This window comes from Phyllobates terribilis, unplaced genomic scaffold, assembly GCF_046119375.1.
Source record: "Phyllobates terribilis strain yellow unplaced genomic scaffold, ASM4611937v1 Scaffold_7__3_contigs__length_470593459, whole genome shotgun sequence".
NCBI classification, from domain to species: Eukaryota; Metazoa; Chordata; class Amphibia; order Anura; family Dendrobatidae; genus Phyllobates; species Phyllobates terribilis.
The window spans coordinates 385,306,747-385,323,451 of record NW_027362767.1 but is presented as its reverse complement, the minus strand read 5'-3'; the positions used below and the strand labels follow the sequence as shown (position 1 = coordinate 385,323,451).

The following is a 16,705-nucleotide window of genomic DNA, read 5'->3' as shown; positions in this document are numbered from 1 at the left end:
CTTGAATGAATAGGTTAATTGTGAAAGTGAATATTTTCACTTGTGAGTGTAGCTAGGTGCCTTATTCTATGCCACAGACTTGAGTCCCCTTCCTTGTTAAGCACCTGTAATCCTGAACCCCCTTTGATGGTGCTGATAGGGTGAGAACAGAGGAGGGGGATGCGGGCACAGACGTCCAGCCATTGGTGGGAAGTGAAAGCCCCAGTGTAAGGAGAGAAGGAATAAAAGAGATTTCTGTACTAAGTCTCAGGAAGAGGGAGGACCAGGAGGAATAGGCATTAGGATCTGATGTTTTCTTTCGGTATATTAAATCCCCCTTTTCTGACACATTTTCCCCCTCAGAACTCTTACCATCATTCCTAATTATTCTCATATTCATACTTTATACAGCTTATCAATATAAGTTTTCCTATTACAGGATTCATTTTCTTCTCTGAATTCTCATTGTCTTAGAGTTTCGCACTGTTGCATGTTCTCATTGGATTACACGTCTCAACGGCTTTCTGTCTTCTTAGGGTTATTTTTTTTTAGTTTTCATTGTTCTACAAGTTCTTTCTCTTGTCTTCATTTTGCATCAGGATCTCACTCTTGTCTTCATCCCTTTGGAAGTTGGCTCCGTTTTTCTTTTGCCTTCATCTTTTTACAAGTCCTTTGTCTTCCTCTTGTCTTCAACTGTCTTCAAGTTCTTTGTTATTATCTTGTCTTCATCCTCCTTGACATTTTCTGTCTTCCTCTTGTCCTCATCGTTCTAAAAGTTTTGTCTTCCTCCTTATTCATGTTTTCTGTCTTCATCTTGCCTTCCTCCTTTGAGATGTTCTCGGTCTTTATTGTGTCTTCGTCCTTCTACAAGTTCTCTGTCTTCCTCTTGACTTCATCCTAGACGTTCTCTGTCTTCCTCTTATTTTTATCCTTGAACAAGTTCTCTGTCTTCTTGTCGTCATCCTACTGCCAGATCTCTGTCTTCCTCTTGTCTTTATCTTTCCACTAGTTTTGTGTTCCTCTTGTCTTCCTTCTTGTAGACATTGTCTTGATTTCCTCTTGTCTTCGCCACCCTTTGATTCTCAGCCTCTCATGTCTTTATTCTTTTCTCACATATTAACTCCTGCCAGTTCATTCTTCTGCAGGTTCTTTCTGTCTTCTTCTTCTGGCTAGTACACTTAAATTATCTTCCTTTCCTGTCTTCGCCTTACTCTTGAGTGTTAACTCTTGGTAGTCCTTAATTTTGGAAGGTTTTTTTGTCTTTTTAGTTTTACAGTTCTGAAATTTTCTTACTGTCTTCTTTTCTTTTCCTGAATTTTATCTTTTGTTAGTTATTCCTGTCTTATTGCCTCTTAAATCCTGTTTTTAGTCCATAGTTTATCCTTCTTTCAATATTAAGTCTTGACTGTCCATTCTTTTGCTAATTCTTTCTTCTTTATCCTTCTCTTGAGTGTTAACTCTTCACATTCCTGTCTTCTGTAAGTTGCCATGGTCATCCTCTCTGCATCTTTCAGTATTAACTCTGGACATTGCATTCTTTGAGTTCTGCCTTTTCCTTGCCCTAATCCTTGAGTATTAACCCTTGCTAGTTAATTCTTCCACAAGTTCTCAACCTACTCTCTCCAACTAATCTGATTCTCTTCTTGCTTGCATTGATGCTGATGTACGATCTCTTGTGTCTTGATTATTCACTCCAACATCTCTCTGCAATCTGGACCAGCTAATTCTGTAAGTCTTCAGCTAACATCCTCTTCATCTCAAATCTAAACCCCTCTCTGTTTTAATTTTCACCATGACTTCTGTCACTATGACCTTTCTCCTATGCTTGGCTGGAAATTCATGTCTCTGGCCCCTGGCACAACTAGCTGAAAGGGACTCAGGTGTTACAAGGGAAAAGGATCTATTGATTTCTCAAACCAATGTATCACTTCGTGATGTGACGAGTTCTACAATCCAATGGATCAATAATACGACGACTCATCCAAATCCTGGTGGGAATAAGGAGAAAGTCGTATTGAAAAGAGTAAATAAAAGGAGAAAGTCAAATCAGAAAGGACTTCCGAATATAAGGTAAGAGGAAAACCCATCCTAATAACTACTCGGAGATAAGGAGTCTATATATTTCAGGTTTTGTGTATGCCTTGCCATATGTGTTATTAAAACGTACTAGGATACAGTAGGAGAAAGATAAGCAGCACCACATTTTGCCTATGTGGGTATGAATATGTGCTTGGAATCTTCTGATTTATTGCATACGTCACTACTAGGTGTATTTAACCCCTTCACGCTGCCGCCATTTTCCGCTTTTGCGCTTTCGTTTTTTGCTCCCCTTCTTCCCATACCATAACTATTTTATTTTTCAGTCAATATGGCCATGTGAGGGCTTGTTTTTTGCGGGACGAGTTGTACTTTTGAACAACACCGTTGATTTTACCATAATGTGTATTGGAAAGCGGGGAAAAAAATCAAAGTGCAGTGAAATTGCAAAATTATTATTATTTTTTTTTTTTACCATGTTCATTAAATGCTAAAACTGACTTGCCATTATGATTCTACAGGTCCTTACGAGTTCGTAGATACTAAACATGTATAGGTTCTTGGGCTGGGTGAGGGCGTATTTTTTGCACGTCGAGCTGACATTGTTATTGATACCATTTTGGGGTAGAAACGATGTTTTGATTGCCTGTTATTACATTTTATTGCAATGTTCCGGCGACCAAAAAAACGTACTTCTGGAGTTTCGATTTTTTTTTTTTCTCGTTATGCTGTTTACCGATCAGATTAATTATTTTTTTATATTGATAAATTGGGCGATTGTGAACGCGGCAATACCAAATATGTGTATTTTTGACCTTTTTTATTGTTTTATTTTGAAGGGGGCTAAAGTGGGTGATTTTAACTTTTATATTTTTTTAAAAACTTTTTTTTAACTTTTTACATGCTTCAATAGTCTCCATAGGAGACTTTAAGCTGCGATCTTCCGATTGCTTGTGTTACACATAGCAGGGATTCAGGAAACAAAAATGCTCATCTGCTATGAGTGCCGACTGCTGGATGGCGCTCTTGGTAGATGGGCAATGACAACCACAGGGGTTTCCTGCAGACCCCGGGTTGTCATCCCAACCTATCTTATGACGTGCTTCCAGATCGCGATTCCACCCGCGGCTGTTAGAGGCACATGACAGCTGATCAGATCAGTTGTCATGTGCTGGGAAAGATGCGGGCTCAGCGCCAGAGCCCGCATCAAAGGGGAGAGACACGACATGTGCCGTATATATGTGGTACATGTTGTGAAGGGGTTAAAGAGACCTGTTTCTTCGATACACATTAATGGGGGTATCCAGTTTAGAAAACGTCTTTTCAATATTTTCCCTTTTAGGGAATTCTTAGTTAATAGAAGAGGGTCCTCTGTTCAGGATCTGCATCTCTTGGTCATAGTGTGGAGCATTTACATAGATCATCTCTTCCCCTGGAGGTCCTGTCCTGTATTACACAAATAACCCATTGATGTATATGGGCACTGTATAATGCTTCACTTACTTCAAAGTTTTCTTGCAGATGACAGCTGATCACTAGGGATCCCAGAAGGGGAAAAACTTTGAGATCAGATTTTTGTTAAAGGACCCTTCCAACAAATATAGATTGTCCAAAGTGGGCAACCCCTTTAACGTCGTCAACCAATTTTGCACAAATCAGTGGTACAAAAAAATCTAAGAAACTTTGCAATATATCTTTATGAGAGAAATCTGCTTCTTTCTTCACTTATTAGCCACTTCTCCACCTGCCTCCTGAACTCCTCAATCACTCTGCCAAACTGCTAAAATACTGTCTTGGTCAAAAAGAGACAGAATTGTAGCTCAATAAAGGGTCAGATTTCAGCTGCCTATTGAAGTCTATGGAGAGGGGAGGAGGAAAGAGTTGCAGAAAGACATGCAGATAGTGCCGCTGCTTTCAAGTATTTAGCTCACCCCAGTGGTGGATTCATAGCTACACTGCTCAGTACTGCTGAATAATGACCTCCATGGTGCTGCTGCTTCTGAACATGTGCTACAGAGAGACAAGAGAGCAGGAGTGCCTCATTTCTGTGTGTAGTGTTTATGGGAGACATCAAAGCAGCTAGTCTCCATGCACTAGCTCAGAGACAACTGATAATTAAAGGATCAGAATAGTCATTTGATAACTTAAAGGTGACTTTCCCCAATCGGGTTACTCATAGGATTAATTTAGAGCATTTTACGAGTATCCAGTGCTGTTAACATAAGTAGTGTTGGGGGTCCAATGATGTTGAAAATAACCAAAGATAATTATTAGCAAAATACCATAGCCAGGCTTTTGATAGGAAGACTCTGGTCCAGCATCATGGCTGCCAAGTTGAGGGTAGCAGCATTACTCACCAAAGAAGTTAATACGCCCCAATGCAAAATCTGTACCAGGCTACTATGTGCCATTCATAATTCTGTTCTTCTTATAAGGCAGAGGGGTGTTTGGGCACCCACAGATACTAGAGCGTGGGTGCGACTGCTACCTTTGCACCCCCTGTGTCTATGGCTATGATAAGTATGAACTTGAATAGCATAAATCCCCTATATTTTCCATTCTCTTCTTCTTGCTAACATAATATAGTTAAACCCAAGTAGAGATATTCATCTTGACCGCAGTTTATTTTATCTGTATACAATCTCTCTTCAGCCCCGGACTGTCTGTTTATATTGGCAGCTCTACTATAACACCCATCACAGCCACAGCTTATAAAATACTTTCCTAATAGTGAGCACAATACACAAAGATGTGACCCGAACTTGTTATTACCGAATTGTATAAACCCACAGACATATTAAATCCCACAGTCATAAAACCCAAGTATTGATATTAGCCACAAGTTCACCCCATGCCTGAGATATTGAGACTGATAAGCGGCATTACTTCTTGTATAATCCGGCCTTGATGACAGACCAGCACTGGGTAAACCTTATATTGCTCTGAAAATATCTCAAGGATGATGGTATTAAACCAACAAGGGGAACTATTTGGGAATGACTAGTCAATTCTCTATTGTGATATGCACAAAAGTCGGTATTATATACCAAAAAGGGCCCAGTAGTCAAAAGAAAATAATGTGCGAAATACGAAAGATTGCTTAGTGTTAACACATAGTTGACTTGTAGTATATGAGATATCTGCAAAAAATGTCAGTACAGGGTGAATTGACTGCCTTCATACTGATAGGTAAGTCTGTTCAACCTCACTTATTTCCTTGATGGGTGATGTCATAGTACAGATATGAGCACACAGTAATGTCATAGTACAGATTTCTAAGCACACAGTGATGTCAAAGTAGAGGTATAAGCACACAGTGATGTCATAGTAAAGATATAGGCACGCAGTGATGTCATAGTAGAGATATACACACTCATTGATGTCATAGTAGAGATATAAGAACACAGTGATGTCATAGCACAGATATAAGCACACAGTGATGTCATAGTACAGATTTCTAAGCACACAGTGATGTCATAGTACAGATATAAGGAAACATCGATGTTATAGTAGAGATGTAAGCACAGTGATGTCATAGTAGAGATACAAGCACACAGTGATGTCATAGTAGAGATATAAGCACATAGTGATATCATAGCACAGCTATAAGCACAAAGTGATGTCAAAGTAGAAGTATAAGCACGCAGTGATGTCATAGTAGATATATACACGCAGTGATGTCATAGTAGAGATAGATACAGTATAAGCACACAGTGATGTCATAGCACTAATTTAAGCGCACAGTGATGTCATAGTATAGATTTATAAGCACACAGTGATGTAATAGTACAAATATAAGCACACAGTGATGTCATAACACAGATATAAGCACGGTGATGTTATAATACAGATGCAAGCACACAGTGATGTCATAGTAGAGATATAAGCACACAGTGATGTCATAGTAAAGATATAAACATCCAATGATGTCATAGTATATATTTATTAGCACACAGTGATGTCATAGCACAAATATAAGCACACAGTGATGTCATAGTATAGATTTATAAGCACACAGTGATGTTACAGAATACAGGTAATTCTAGAGTGATGGCACAGCTTAGATATAATGCACCACACATAAACACTCACGTATTTGTACACCTCAAGAATCATGCATATGTTCATGTCACGATGCAAGGATAATTTATCCAGGGATGTTACAGTATTAATATAATGGACAGTACAAGCATAATGAACAAATTGATGTCACAGCTCAAAAATAATGCACACAATGATATCATAGGTTAGAGATAACACACACATAGTAGGTGCATAATACACTCAACATTAGTACAGCTGAAGGATCATGCATATAGAGGTGGTGAGTTCTCCTTCAATGGAAGTCTTCAAGCAGAGGCTGGACAGACATCTGTCTGAGATGGTTTAGTGAATCCTGCATTGAGCAGGGGGTTAATAATAATAATATAATAATTTTTGTTTATATAGCGCCAACATATTCCGCAGCACTTTACAATTAAGTAGGGACATGAATAGACAATATAAACCATACAATGTATCACATTCCCATTTCAACAGTTACAGGAGGAGTGAGGGCTCTGCTCACAAGCTTACAATCTATATGGAAATGGGGGGACACAATAAGTAGAACATCGTCATCAGCCAGTATCTGTGTAAGTGCAGTTACCGTGTGGTATTTTGTGCATGGAGGATGTGGAGACAGATGAATAGGCAGGAGCAGATTAAGGGGTTGGACCAGATGACCCTGGAGGTCCCCTCCAACTCTAACATTCTATGATTCTATGATTCACACATTATGATGTCCCGCACTGTACATTCCCTGCTACACAGTATGATGTCCCGCACTATACATTCCCTGCTACACAGTATGATGTCCCACACTGTGCATTCCCTGCTACACAGTATGATGTCCCACACTGTACATTCCCTGCTACACAGTATGATGTCCCGCACTGTACATTCCCTGCTACACAGTATGATGTCCCGCACTGTACATTCCCTGCTACACAGTATGATGTCCCGCACTGTACATTCCCTGCTACACAGTATGATGTCCCGCACTGTACATTCCCTGCTACACAGTATGATGTCCCGCACTGTACATTCCCTGCTACACAGTATGATGTCCCGCACTGTACATTCCCTGCTACACAGTATGATGTCCCACACTGTACATTCCCTGCTACACAGTATGATGTCCCGCACTGTACATTCCCTGCTACACAGTATGATGTCCCGCACTGTACATTCCCTGCTACACAGTATGATGTCCCGCACTGTACATTCCCTGCTACACAGTATGATGTCCCGCACTGTACATTCCCTGCTACACAGTATGATGTCCCGCACTGTACATTCCCTGCTACACAGTATGATGTCCCGCACTGTACATTCCCTGCTACACAGTATGATGTCCCGCACTGTACATTCCCTGCTACACAGTATGATGTCCAGCACTGTACATTCCCTGCTACACAGTATGATGTCCCACACTACATTCCCTGCTACACAGTATGATGTCCCACACTGTACATTCCCTGCTACACAGTATGATGTCCCACACTGTACATTCCCTGCTACACAGTATGATGTCCCACACTGTACATTCCCTGCTACACAGTATGATGTCCCACACTGTACATTCCCTGCTACACAGTATGATGTCCCGCACTGTACATTCCCTGCTACACAGTATGATGTCCCCCACTGTACATTCCCTGCTACACAGTATGATGTCCCGCACTGTACATTCCCTGCTACACAGTATGATGTCCCACACTGTACATTCCCTGCTACACAGTATGATGTCCCGCACTGTACATTCCCTGCTACACAGTATGATGTCCCACACTGTACATTCCCTGCTACACAGTATGATGTCCCGCACTGTACATTCCCTGCTACACAGTATGATGTCCCGCACTGTACATTCCCTGCTACACAGTATGATGTCCCGCACTGTACATTCCCTGCTACACAGTATGATGTCCCACACTGTACATTCCCTGCTACACAGTATGATGTCCCACACTGTACATTCCCTGCTACACAGTATGATGTCCCACACTGTACATTCCCTGCTACACAGTATGATGTCCCACACTGTACATTCCCTGCTACACAGTATGATGTCCCACACTGTACATTCCCTGCTACACAGTATGATGTCCCACACTGTACATTCCCTGCTACACAGTATGATGTCCCGCACTGTACATTCCCTGCTACACAGTATGATGTCCCGCACTGTACATTCCTGCTACACAGTATGATGTCCCGCACTGTACATTCCCTGCTACACAGTATGATGTCCCGCACTGTACATTCCTGCTACACAGTATGATGTCCCGCACTGTACATTCCCTGCTACACAGTATGATGTCCCGCACTGTACATTCCCTGCTACACAGTATGATGTCCCGCACTGTACATTCCTGCTACACAGTATGATGTCCCGCACTGTACATTCCCTGCCGCACAGTATGATGTCCCACACTGTACATTCCCTGCTACACAGTATGATGTCCCGCACTGTACATTCCCTGCTACACAGTATGATGTCCCGCACTGTACATTCCCTGCTACACAGTATGATGTCCCACACTGTACATTCCCTGCTACACTGTATGATGTCCCACACTGTACATTCCCTGCTACACAGTATGATGTCCCACACTGTACATTCCCTGCTACACAGTATGATGTCCCGCACTGTACATTCCCTGCTACACAGTATGATGTCCCGCACTGTACATTCCCTGCTTCACAGTATGATGTCCCGCACTGTACATTCCTGCTACACAGTATGATGTCCCGCACTGTACATTCCCTGCTACACAGTATGATGTCCCACACTGTACAATCCCTGCTACACAGTATGATGTCCCGCACTGTACATTCCTGCTACACAGTATGATGTCCCGCACTGTACATTCCCTGCCGCACAGTATGATGTCCCACACTGTACATTCCCTGCTACACAGTATGATGTCCCACACTGTACATTCCCTGCTACACAGTATGATGTCCCACACTGTACATTCCCTGCTACACAGTATGATGTCCCACACTGTACATTCCCTGCTACACAGTATGATGTCCCACACTGTACATTCCCTGCTACACAGTATGATGTCCCACACTGTACATTCCCTGCTACACAGTATGATGTCCCACACTGTACATTCCTGCTACACAGTATGATGTCCCACACTGTACATTCCCTGCTACACAGTATGATGTCCCACACTGTACATTCCCTGCTACACAGTATGATGTCCCACACTGTACATTCCCTGCTACACAGTATGATGTCCCACACTGTACATTCCCTGCTACACAGTATGATGTCCCGCACTGTACATTCCCTGCCGCACAGTATGATGTCCCGCACTGTACATTCCCTGCTGCACAGTATGATGTCCCGCACTGTACATTCCCTGCTACACAGTATGATGTCCCGCACTGTACATTCCCTGCCACACAGTATGATGTCCCGCACTGTACATTCCCTGCCGCACAGTATGATGTCCCGCACTGTACATTCCCTGCTACACAGTATGATGTCCCGCACTGTACATTCCCTGCTACACAGTATGATGTCCCGCACTGTACATTCCCTGCTACACAGTATGATGTCCCACACTGTACATTCCCTGCTACACAGTATGATGTCCCACACTGTACATTCCCTGCTACACAGTATGATGTCCCGCACTGTACATTCCCTGCCGCACAGTATGATGTCCCGCACTGTACATTCCCTGCTGCACAGTATGATGTCCCGCACTGTACATTCCCTGCTACACAGTATGATGTCCCGCACTGTACATTCCCTGCTACACAGTATGATGTCCCGCACTGTACATTCCCTGCTACACAGTATGATGTCCCGCACTGTACATTCCCTGCTACACAGTATGATGTCCCGCACTGTACATTCCCTGCCGCACAGTATGATGTCCCGCACTGTACATTCCCTGCTACACAGTATGATGTCCCGCACTGTACATTCCCTGCTACACAGTATGATGTCCCGCACTGTACATTCCCTGCTACACAGTATGATGTCCCGCACTGTACATTCCCTGCTACACAGTATGATGTCCCGCACTGTACATTCCCTGCCACACAGTATGATGTCCAGCACTGTACATTCCCTGCCACACAGTATGATGTCCCGCACTGTACATTCCCTGCTAAACAGTATGATGTCCCGCACTGTACATTCCCTGCCACACAGTATGATGTCCCACACTGTACATTCCCTGCCACACAGTATGATGTCCCACACTGTACATTCCCTGCTACACAGTATGATGTCCCACACTGTACATTCCCTGCTACACAGTATGATGTCCCGCACTGTACATTCCTGCCACACAGTATGATGTCCCGCACTGTACATTCCCTGCCGCACAGTATGATGTCCCGCACTGTACATTCCCTGCTACACAGTATGATGTCCCACACTGTACATTCCCTGCTACACAGTATGATGTCCCACACTGTACATTCCCTGCTACACAGTATGATGTCCCACACTGTACATTCCCTGCTACACAGTATGATGTCCCACACTGTACATTCCCTGCTACACAGTATGATGTCCCACACTGTACATTCCCTGCTACACAGTATCATATGTCCCACACTGTACATTCCCTGCTACACAGTATGATGTCCCACACTGTACATTCCCTGCTACACAGTATGATGTCCCACACTGTACATTCCCTGCTACACAGTATGATGTCCCACACTGTACATTCCCTGCCACACAGTATGATGTCCCGCACTGTACATTCCCTGCCGCACAGTATGATGTCCCGCACTGTACTTTCCCTGCTACACAGTATGATGTCCCACACTGTACATTCCCTGCTACACAGTATGATGTCCCACACTGTACATTCCTGCTACACAGTATGATGTCCCACACTGTACATTCCCTGCTACACAGTATGATGTCCCACACTGTACATTCCCTGCTACACAGTATGATGTCCCACACTGTACATTCCCTGCTACACAGTATGATGTCCCACACTGTACATTCCCTGCTACACAGTATGATGTCCCACACTGTACATTCCCTGCTACACAGTATGATGTCCCGCACTGTACATTCCCTGCCACACAGTATGATGTCCCGCACTGTACATTCCCTGCCGCACAGTATGATGTCCCGCACTGTACATTCCCTGCTGCACAGTATGATGTCCCGCACTGTACATTCCCTGCTACACAGTATGATGTCCCACACTGTACATTCCCTGCTACACAGTATGATGTCCCGCACTGTACATTCCCTGCCGCACAGTATGATGTCCCGCACTGTACATTCCCTGCTACACAGTATGATGTCCCGCACTGTACATTCCCTGCTACACAGTATGATGTCCCGCACTGTACATTCCCTGCTACACAGTATGATGTCCAGCACTGTACATTCCCTGCTACACAGTATGATGTCCAGCACTGTACATTCCCTGCTACACAGTATGATGTCCCGCACTGTACATTCCCTGCTACACAGTATGATGTCCTGCACTGTACATTCCCTGCTACACAGTATGATGTCCCGCACTGTACATTCCCTGCTGCACAGTATGATGTCCCGCACTGTACATTCCCTGCTACACAGTATGATGTCCCGCACTGTACATTCTCTGCTACACAGTATGATGTCCCGCACTGTACATTCCCTGATACACAGTATGATGTCCCGCACTGTACATTCCCTGCTACACAGTATGATGTCCCACACTGTACATTCCCTGCTACACAGTATGATGTCCCACACTGTACATTCCCTGCTACACAGTATGATGTCCCGCACTGTACATTCCTGCTACACAGTATGATGTCCCGCACTGTACATTCCCTGCTACACAGTATGATGTCCCACACTGTACATTCCCTGCTACACAGTATGATGTCCCGCACTGTACATTCCTGCTACACAGTATGATGTCCTGCACTGTACATTCCCTGCCACACAGTATGATGTCCCGCACTGTACATTCCCTGCTACACAGTATGATGTCCCGCACTGTACATTCCCTGCCACACAGTATGATGTCCCGCACTGTACATTCCCTGCTACACAGTATGATGTCCCACACTGTACATTCCTGCTACACAGTATGATGTCCCGCACTGTACATTCCTGCTACACAGTATGATGTCCCGCACTGTACATTCCCTGCTACACAGTATGATGTCCCACACTGTACATTCCCTGCTACACAGTATGATGTCCCGCACTGTACATTCCCTGCCACACAGTATGATGTCCCGCACTGTACATTCCCTGCTACACAGTATGATGTCCCACACTGTACATTCCCTGCCACACAGTATGATGTCCCGCACTGTACACTCCCTGCTACACAGTATGATGTCCCGCACTGTACATTCCTGCTACACAGTATGATGTCCCGCACTGTACATTCCCTGCTACACAGTATGATGTCCCACACTGTACATTCCCTGCCACACAGTATGATGTCCCACACTGTACATTCCCTGCTACACAGTATGATGTCCCACACTGTACATTCCCTGCCACACAGTATGATGTCCCACACTGTACATTCCCTGCCACACAGTATGATGTCCCGCTCTGTACATTCCTGCTACACAGTATGATGTCCCGCACTGTACATTCCCTGGTACACAGTATGATGTCCCGCACTGTACATTCCTGCTACACAGTATGATGTCCCGCACTGTACATTCCCTGCTACACAGTATGATGTCCCGCATTGTATATTCCCTGCTACACAGTATGATGTCCCGCACTGTACATTCCCTGCTACACAGTATGATGTCCCGCACTGTACATTCCCTGCTACACAGTATGATGTCCCACACTGTACATTCCCTGCTACACAGTATGATGTCCCACACTGTACATTCCCTGCTACACAGTATGATGTCCCACACTGTACATTCCCTGCTACACAGTATGATGTCCCGCACTGTACATTCCCTGCCACACAGTATGATGTCCCGCACTGTACATTCCCTGCCGCACAGTATGATGTCCCGCACTGTACATTCCCTGCTGCACAGTATGATGTCCCGCACTGTACATTCCCTGCTACACAGTATGATGTCCCACACTGTACATTCCCTGCTACACAGTATGATGTCCCGCACTGTACATTCCCTGCCGCACAGTATGATGTCCCGCACTGTACATTCCCTGCTACACAGTATGATGTCCCTCACTGTACATTCCCTGCTACACAGTATGATGTCCCGCACTGTACATTCCCTGCTACACAGTATGATGTCCAGCACTGTACATTCCCTGCTACACAGTATGATGTCCAGCACTGTACATTCCCTGCTACACAGTATGATGTCCCGCACTGTACATTCCCTGCTACACAGTATGATGTCCCGCACTGTACATTCCCTGCTACACAGTATGATGTCCCGCACTGTACATTCCCTGCTGCACAGTATGATGTCCCGCACTGTACATTCCCTGCTACACAGTATGATGTCCCGCACTGTACATTCCCTGCTACACAGTATGATGTCCCGCACTGTACATTCTCTGCTACACAGTATGATGTCCAGCACTGTACATTCCCTGCTACACAGTATGATGTCCCGCACTGTACATTCCCTGCTACACAGTATGATGTCCCACACTGTACATTCCCTGCTACACAGTATGATGTCCCACACTGTACATTCCCTGCTACACAGTATGATGTCCCGCACTGTACATTCCTGCTACACAGTATGATGTCCCGCACTGTACATTCCTGCTACACAGTATGATGTCCCGCACTGTACATTCCCTGCCACACAGTATGATGTCCCGCACTGTACATTCCCTGCTACACAGTATGATGTCCCGCACTGTACATTCCCTGCCACACAGTATGATGTCCCGCACTGTACATTCCCTGCTACACAGTATGATGTCCCACACTGTACATTCCTGCTACACAGTATGATGTCCCGCACTGTACATTCCTGCTACACAGTATGATGTCCCGCACTGTACATTCCCTGCTACACAGTATGATGTCCCACACTGTACATTCCCTGCTACACAGTATGATGTCCCGCACTGTACATTCCCTGCCACACAGTATGATGTCCCGCACTGTACATTCCCTGCTACACAGTATGATGTCCCACAATGTACATTCCCTGCCACACAGTATGATGTCCCGCACTGTACATTCCCTGCTACACAGTATGATGTCCCGCACTGTACATTCCTGCTACACAGTATGATGTCCCGCACTGTACATTCCCTGCTACACAGTATGATGTCCCACACTGTACATTCCCTGCCACACAGTATGATGTCCCACACTGTACATTCCCTGCTACACAGTATGATGTCCCACACTGTACATTCCCTGCCAGACAGTATGATGTCCCACACTGTACATTCCCTGCCACACAGTATGATGTTCCACACTGTACATTCCCTGCCAGACAGTATGATGTCCCACACTGTACATTCCCTGCCACACAGTATGATGTCCCGCTCTGTACATTCCTGCTACACAGTATGATGTCCCGCACTGTACATTCCCTGGGACACAGTATGATGTCCCGCACTGTACATTCCTGCTACACAGTATGATGTCCCGCACTGTACATTCCCTGCTACACAGTATGATGTCCTGCATTGTATATTCCCTGCTACACAGTATGATGTCCCGCACTGTACATTCCCTGCTACACAGTATGATGTCCCGCACTGTACATTCCCTGCTACACAGTATGATGTCCCGCACTGTACATTCCCTGCTACACAGTATGATGTCCCACACTGTACATTCCCTGCTACACAGTATGATGTCCCGCACTGTACATTCCCTGCTACACAGTATGATGTCCCGCACTGTACATTCCCTGCTACACAGTATGATGTCCCGCATTGTATATTTGTAGCGCCCCGAGGGTTCGGTTGCTACAGAGGTATTGCATCTCACCCCGAGGTGTGATATCTCACTTCCAGGTAAGGATGGAGTATGGCTCAGGACCCTAACACCCACATGCACTACACCACATTTCCGGGGGACAGGGCGACAATGCTCCCAAGAGTGAGCACAACTGCCCCTGTCCCTGGCTGGAGTGGGGGGGGGGGGTAACACCTAGAAAGGGGGAACCCGGTAGTGTGTGGGTGGGAGAGTAGATCCAGGGTGCACTGTATAGAGAGGTATAAAAGGTGGGAGCCATTTTAGAGACAGTGTTCAGTCAGAGGGAGAAGAGAGAGAGAAGGAGGCTGGGAGCAGAGGCTCTGTATGGGCTCTGCTCCGCAGGCAGGCCGAGTCTTAAGGCCTGAGCCTGAAGGGAGGAAACAGAAGGAGAAGGAAGGAAGAAGAATGGAGGAAGCTCTAAGAGAAGACTGAAGGGACCCCAGGGGTGCGGACCGGCCAGTCGCCACCGCACGCCCGCCGCTACCAGAGTAGGGGGGTCACGCCAAGAAAGGGAACCGGATTCCTCATCTAGTGGAGGAGAGCAACTACCCTTAGCTAGTAACCGGAGGCCGTGGCATTGTACATGCACGGCCCCTCACTATACCCGTTAGGAAGGCACCACATAGGACCCAGGGAAACGGAACATAAGTTTGCCCGCCAAGGCCCGAGGCAGCTGGACAGAAGCTTGGTCACTTGTGGGATACGACAGGCCAGACACATGAAGGGGGTCCTGAAAAGCATTCCAAAGATACCTGGGAGTTGGCTGAGCCCCTCACCTGGTGAGCACAGTACGACGTGGGCAGCCATTACCTGCGCAGAAGTGGCTTGGAGTGTAAAACTGTGAGTAAAGACCCTGGACTGCATCACTGGACTCTGAGTCATTACTGCTGCTCCCACGCACCATCACCCCCATCATCTGCACTCACTGCCCTGAGGCTATACTCCTCCCGTGGGGAGTTATACTACCCCCAGCTGCGCACACAACATCAGCCTCAGCGGTCTGCCCCGCAGCGGCGATTCTCAGTGACCGCAATCCACGGGTGGCGTAGTCGGACATTTAATCATAAAAACCACATAAATAGACTGCCACTGGTTTGACCACCCTGAGCTACGGGACCGGGTCACCGCCACGGAGACTACAACCCCCAGTATGACACAGAGACTCGGTTCCGGGTGAGCCCCTTTTTACACACGGCCCAGGGGGCGCGTCACATTCCCTGCTACACAGTATGATGTCCCACACTGTACATTCCCTGCTACACAGTATGATGTCCCACACTGTACATTCCTGCTACACAGTATGATGTCCCGCACTGTACATTCCCTGCTACACAGTATGATGTCCCACACTGTACATTCCCTGCTACACAGTATGATGTCCCGCACTGTACATTCCCTGCTACACAGTATGATGTCCCACACTGTACATTCCTGCTACACAGTATGATGTCCCACACTGTACATTCCCTGCTACACAGTATGATGTCCCGCACTGTACATTCCTGCTACACAGTATGATGTCCCGCACTGTACATTCCCTGCTACACAGTATGATGTCTCACACTGTACATTCCCTGCTACACAGTATGATGTCCCGTACTGTACATTCCCTGCTACACAGTATGATGTCCCACACTGTACATTCCCTGCTACACAGTATGATGTCCTGCACTGTACATTCCTGCTACACAGTATGATGTCCCACACTGTACATTCCTGCTACACAGTATGATGTCCCGCAT

At 45.7% G+C, this 16,705-nt stretch overlaps 1 protein-coding gene across 1 annotated transcript in view; it reads left to right on the top strand.

Moving 5' to 3' along the window:
* Positions 1-219: 219 nt before the first annotated feature.
* The window catches only part of LOC141155529 (uncharacterized), a 162,202-nt gene continuing 145,716 nt past the window's right edge, over positions 220-16,705 (top strand). Inside the window, exon 1 of the mRNA XM_073642395.1 lies at positions 220-2,049. Coding sequence (XP_073498496.1) covers positions 1,772-2,049 — 278 coding nt within the window. The 5' untranslated portion in view covers positions 220-1,771. The remainder of the gene's footprint in view (positions 2,050-16,705) is intronic.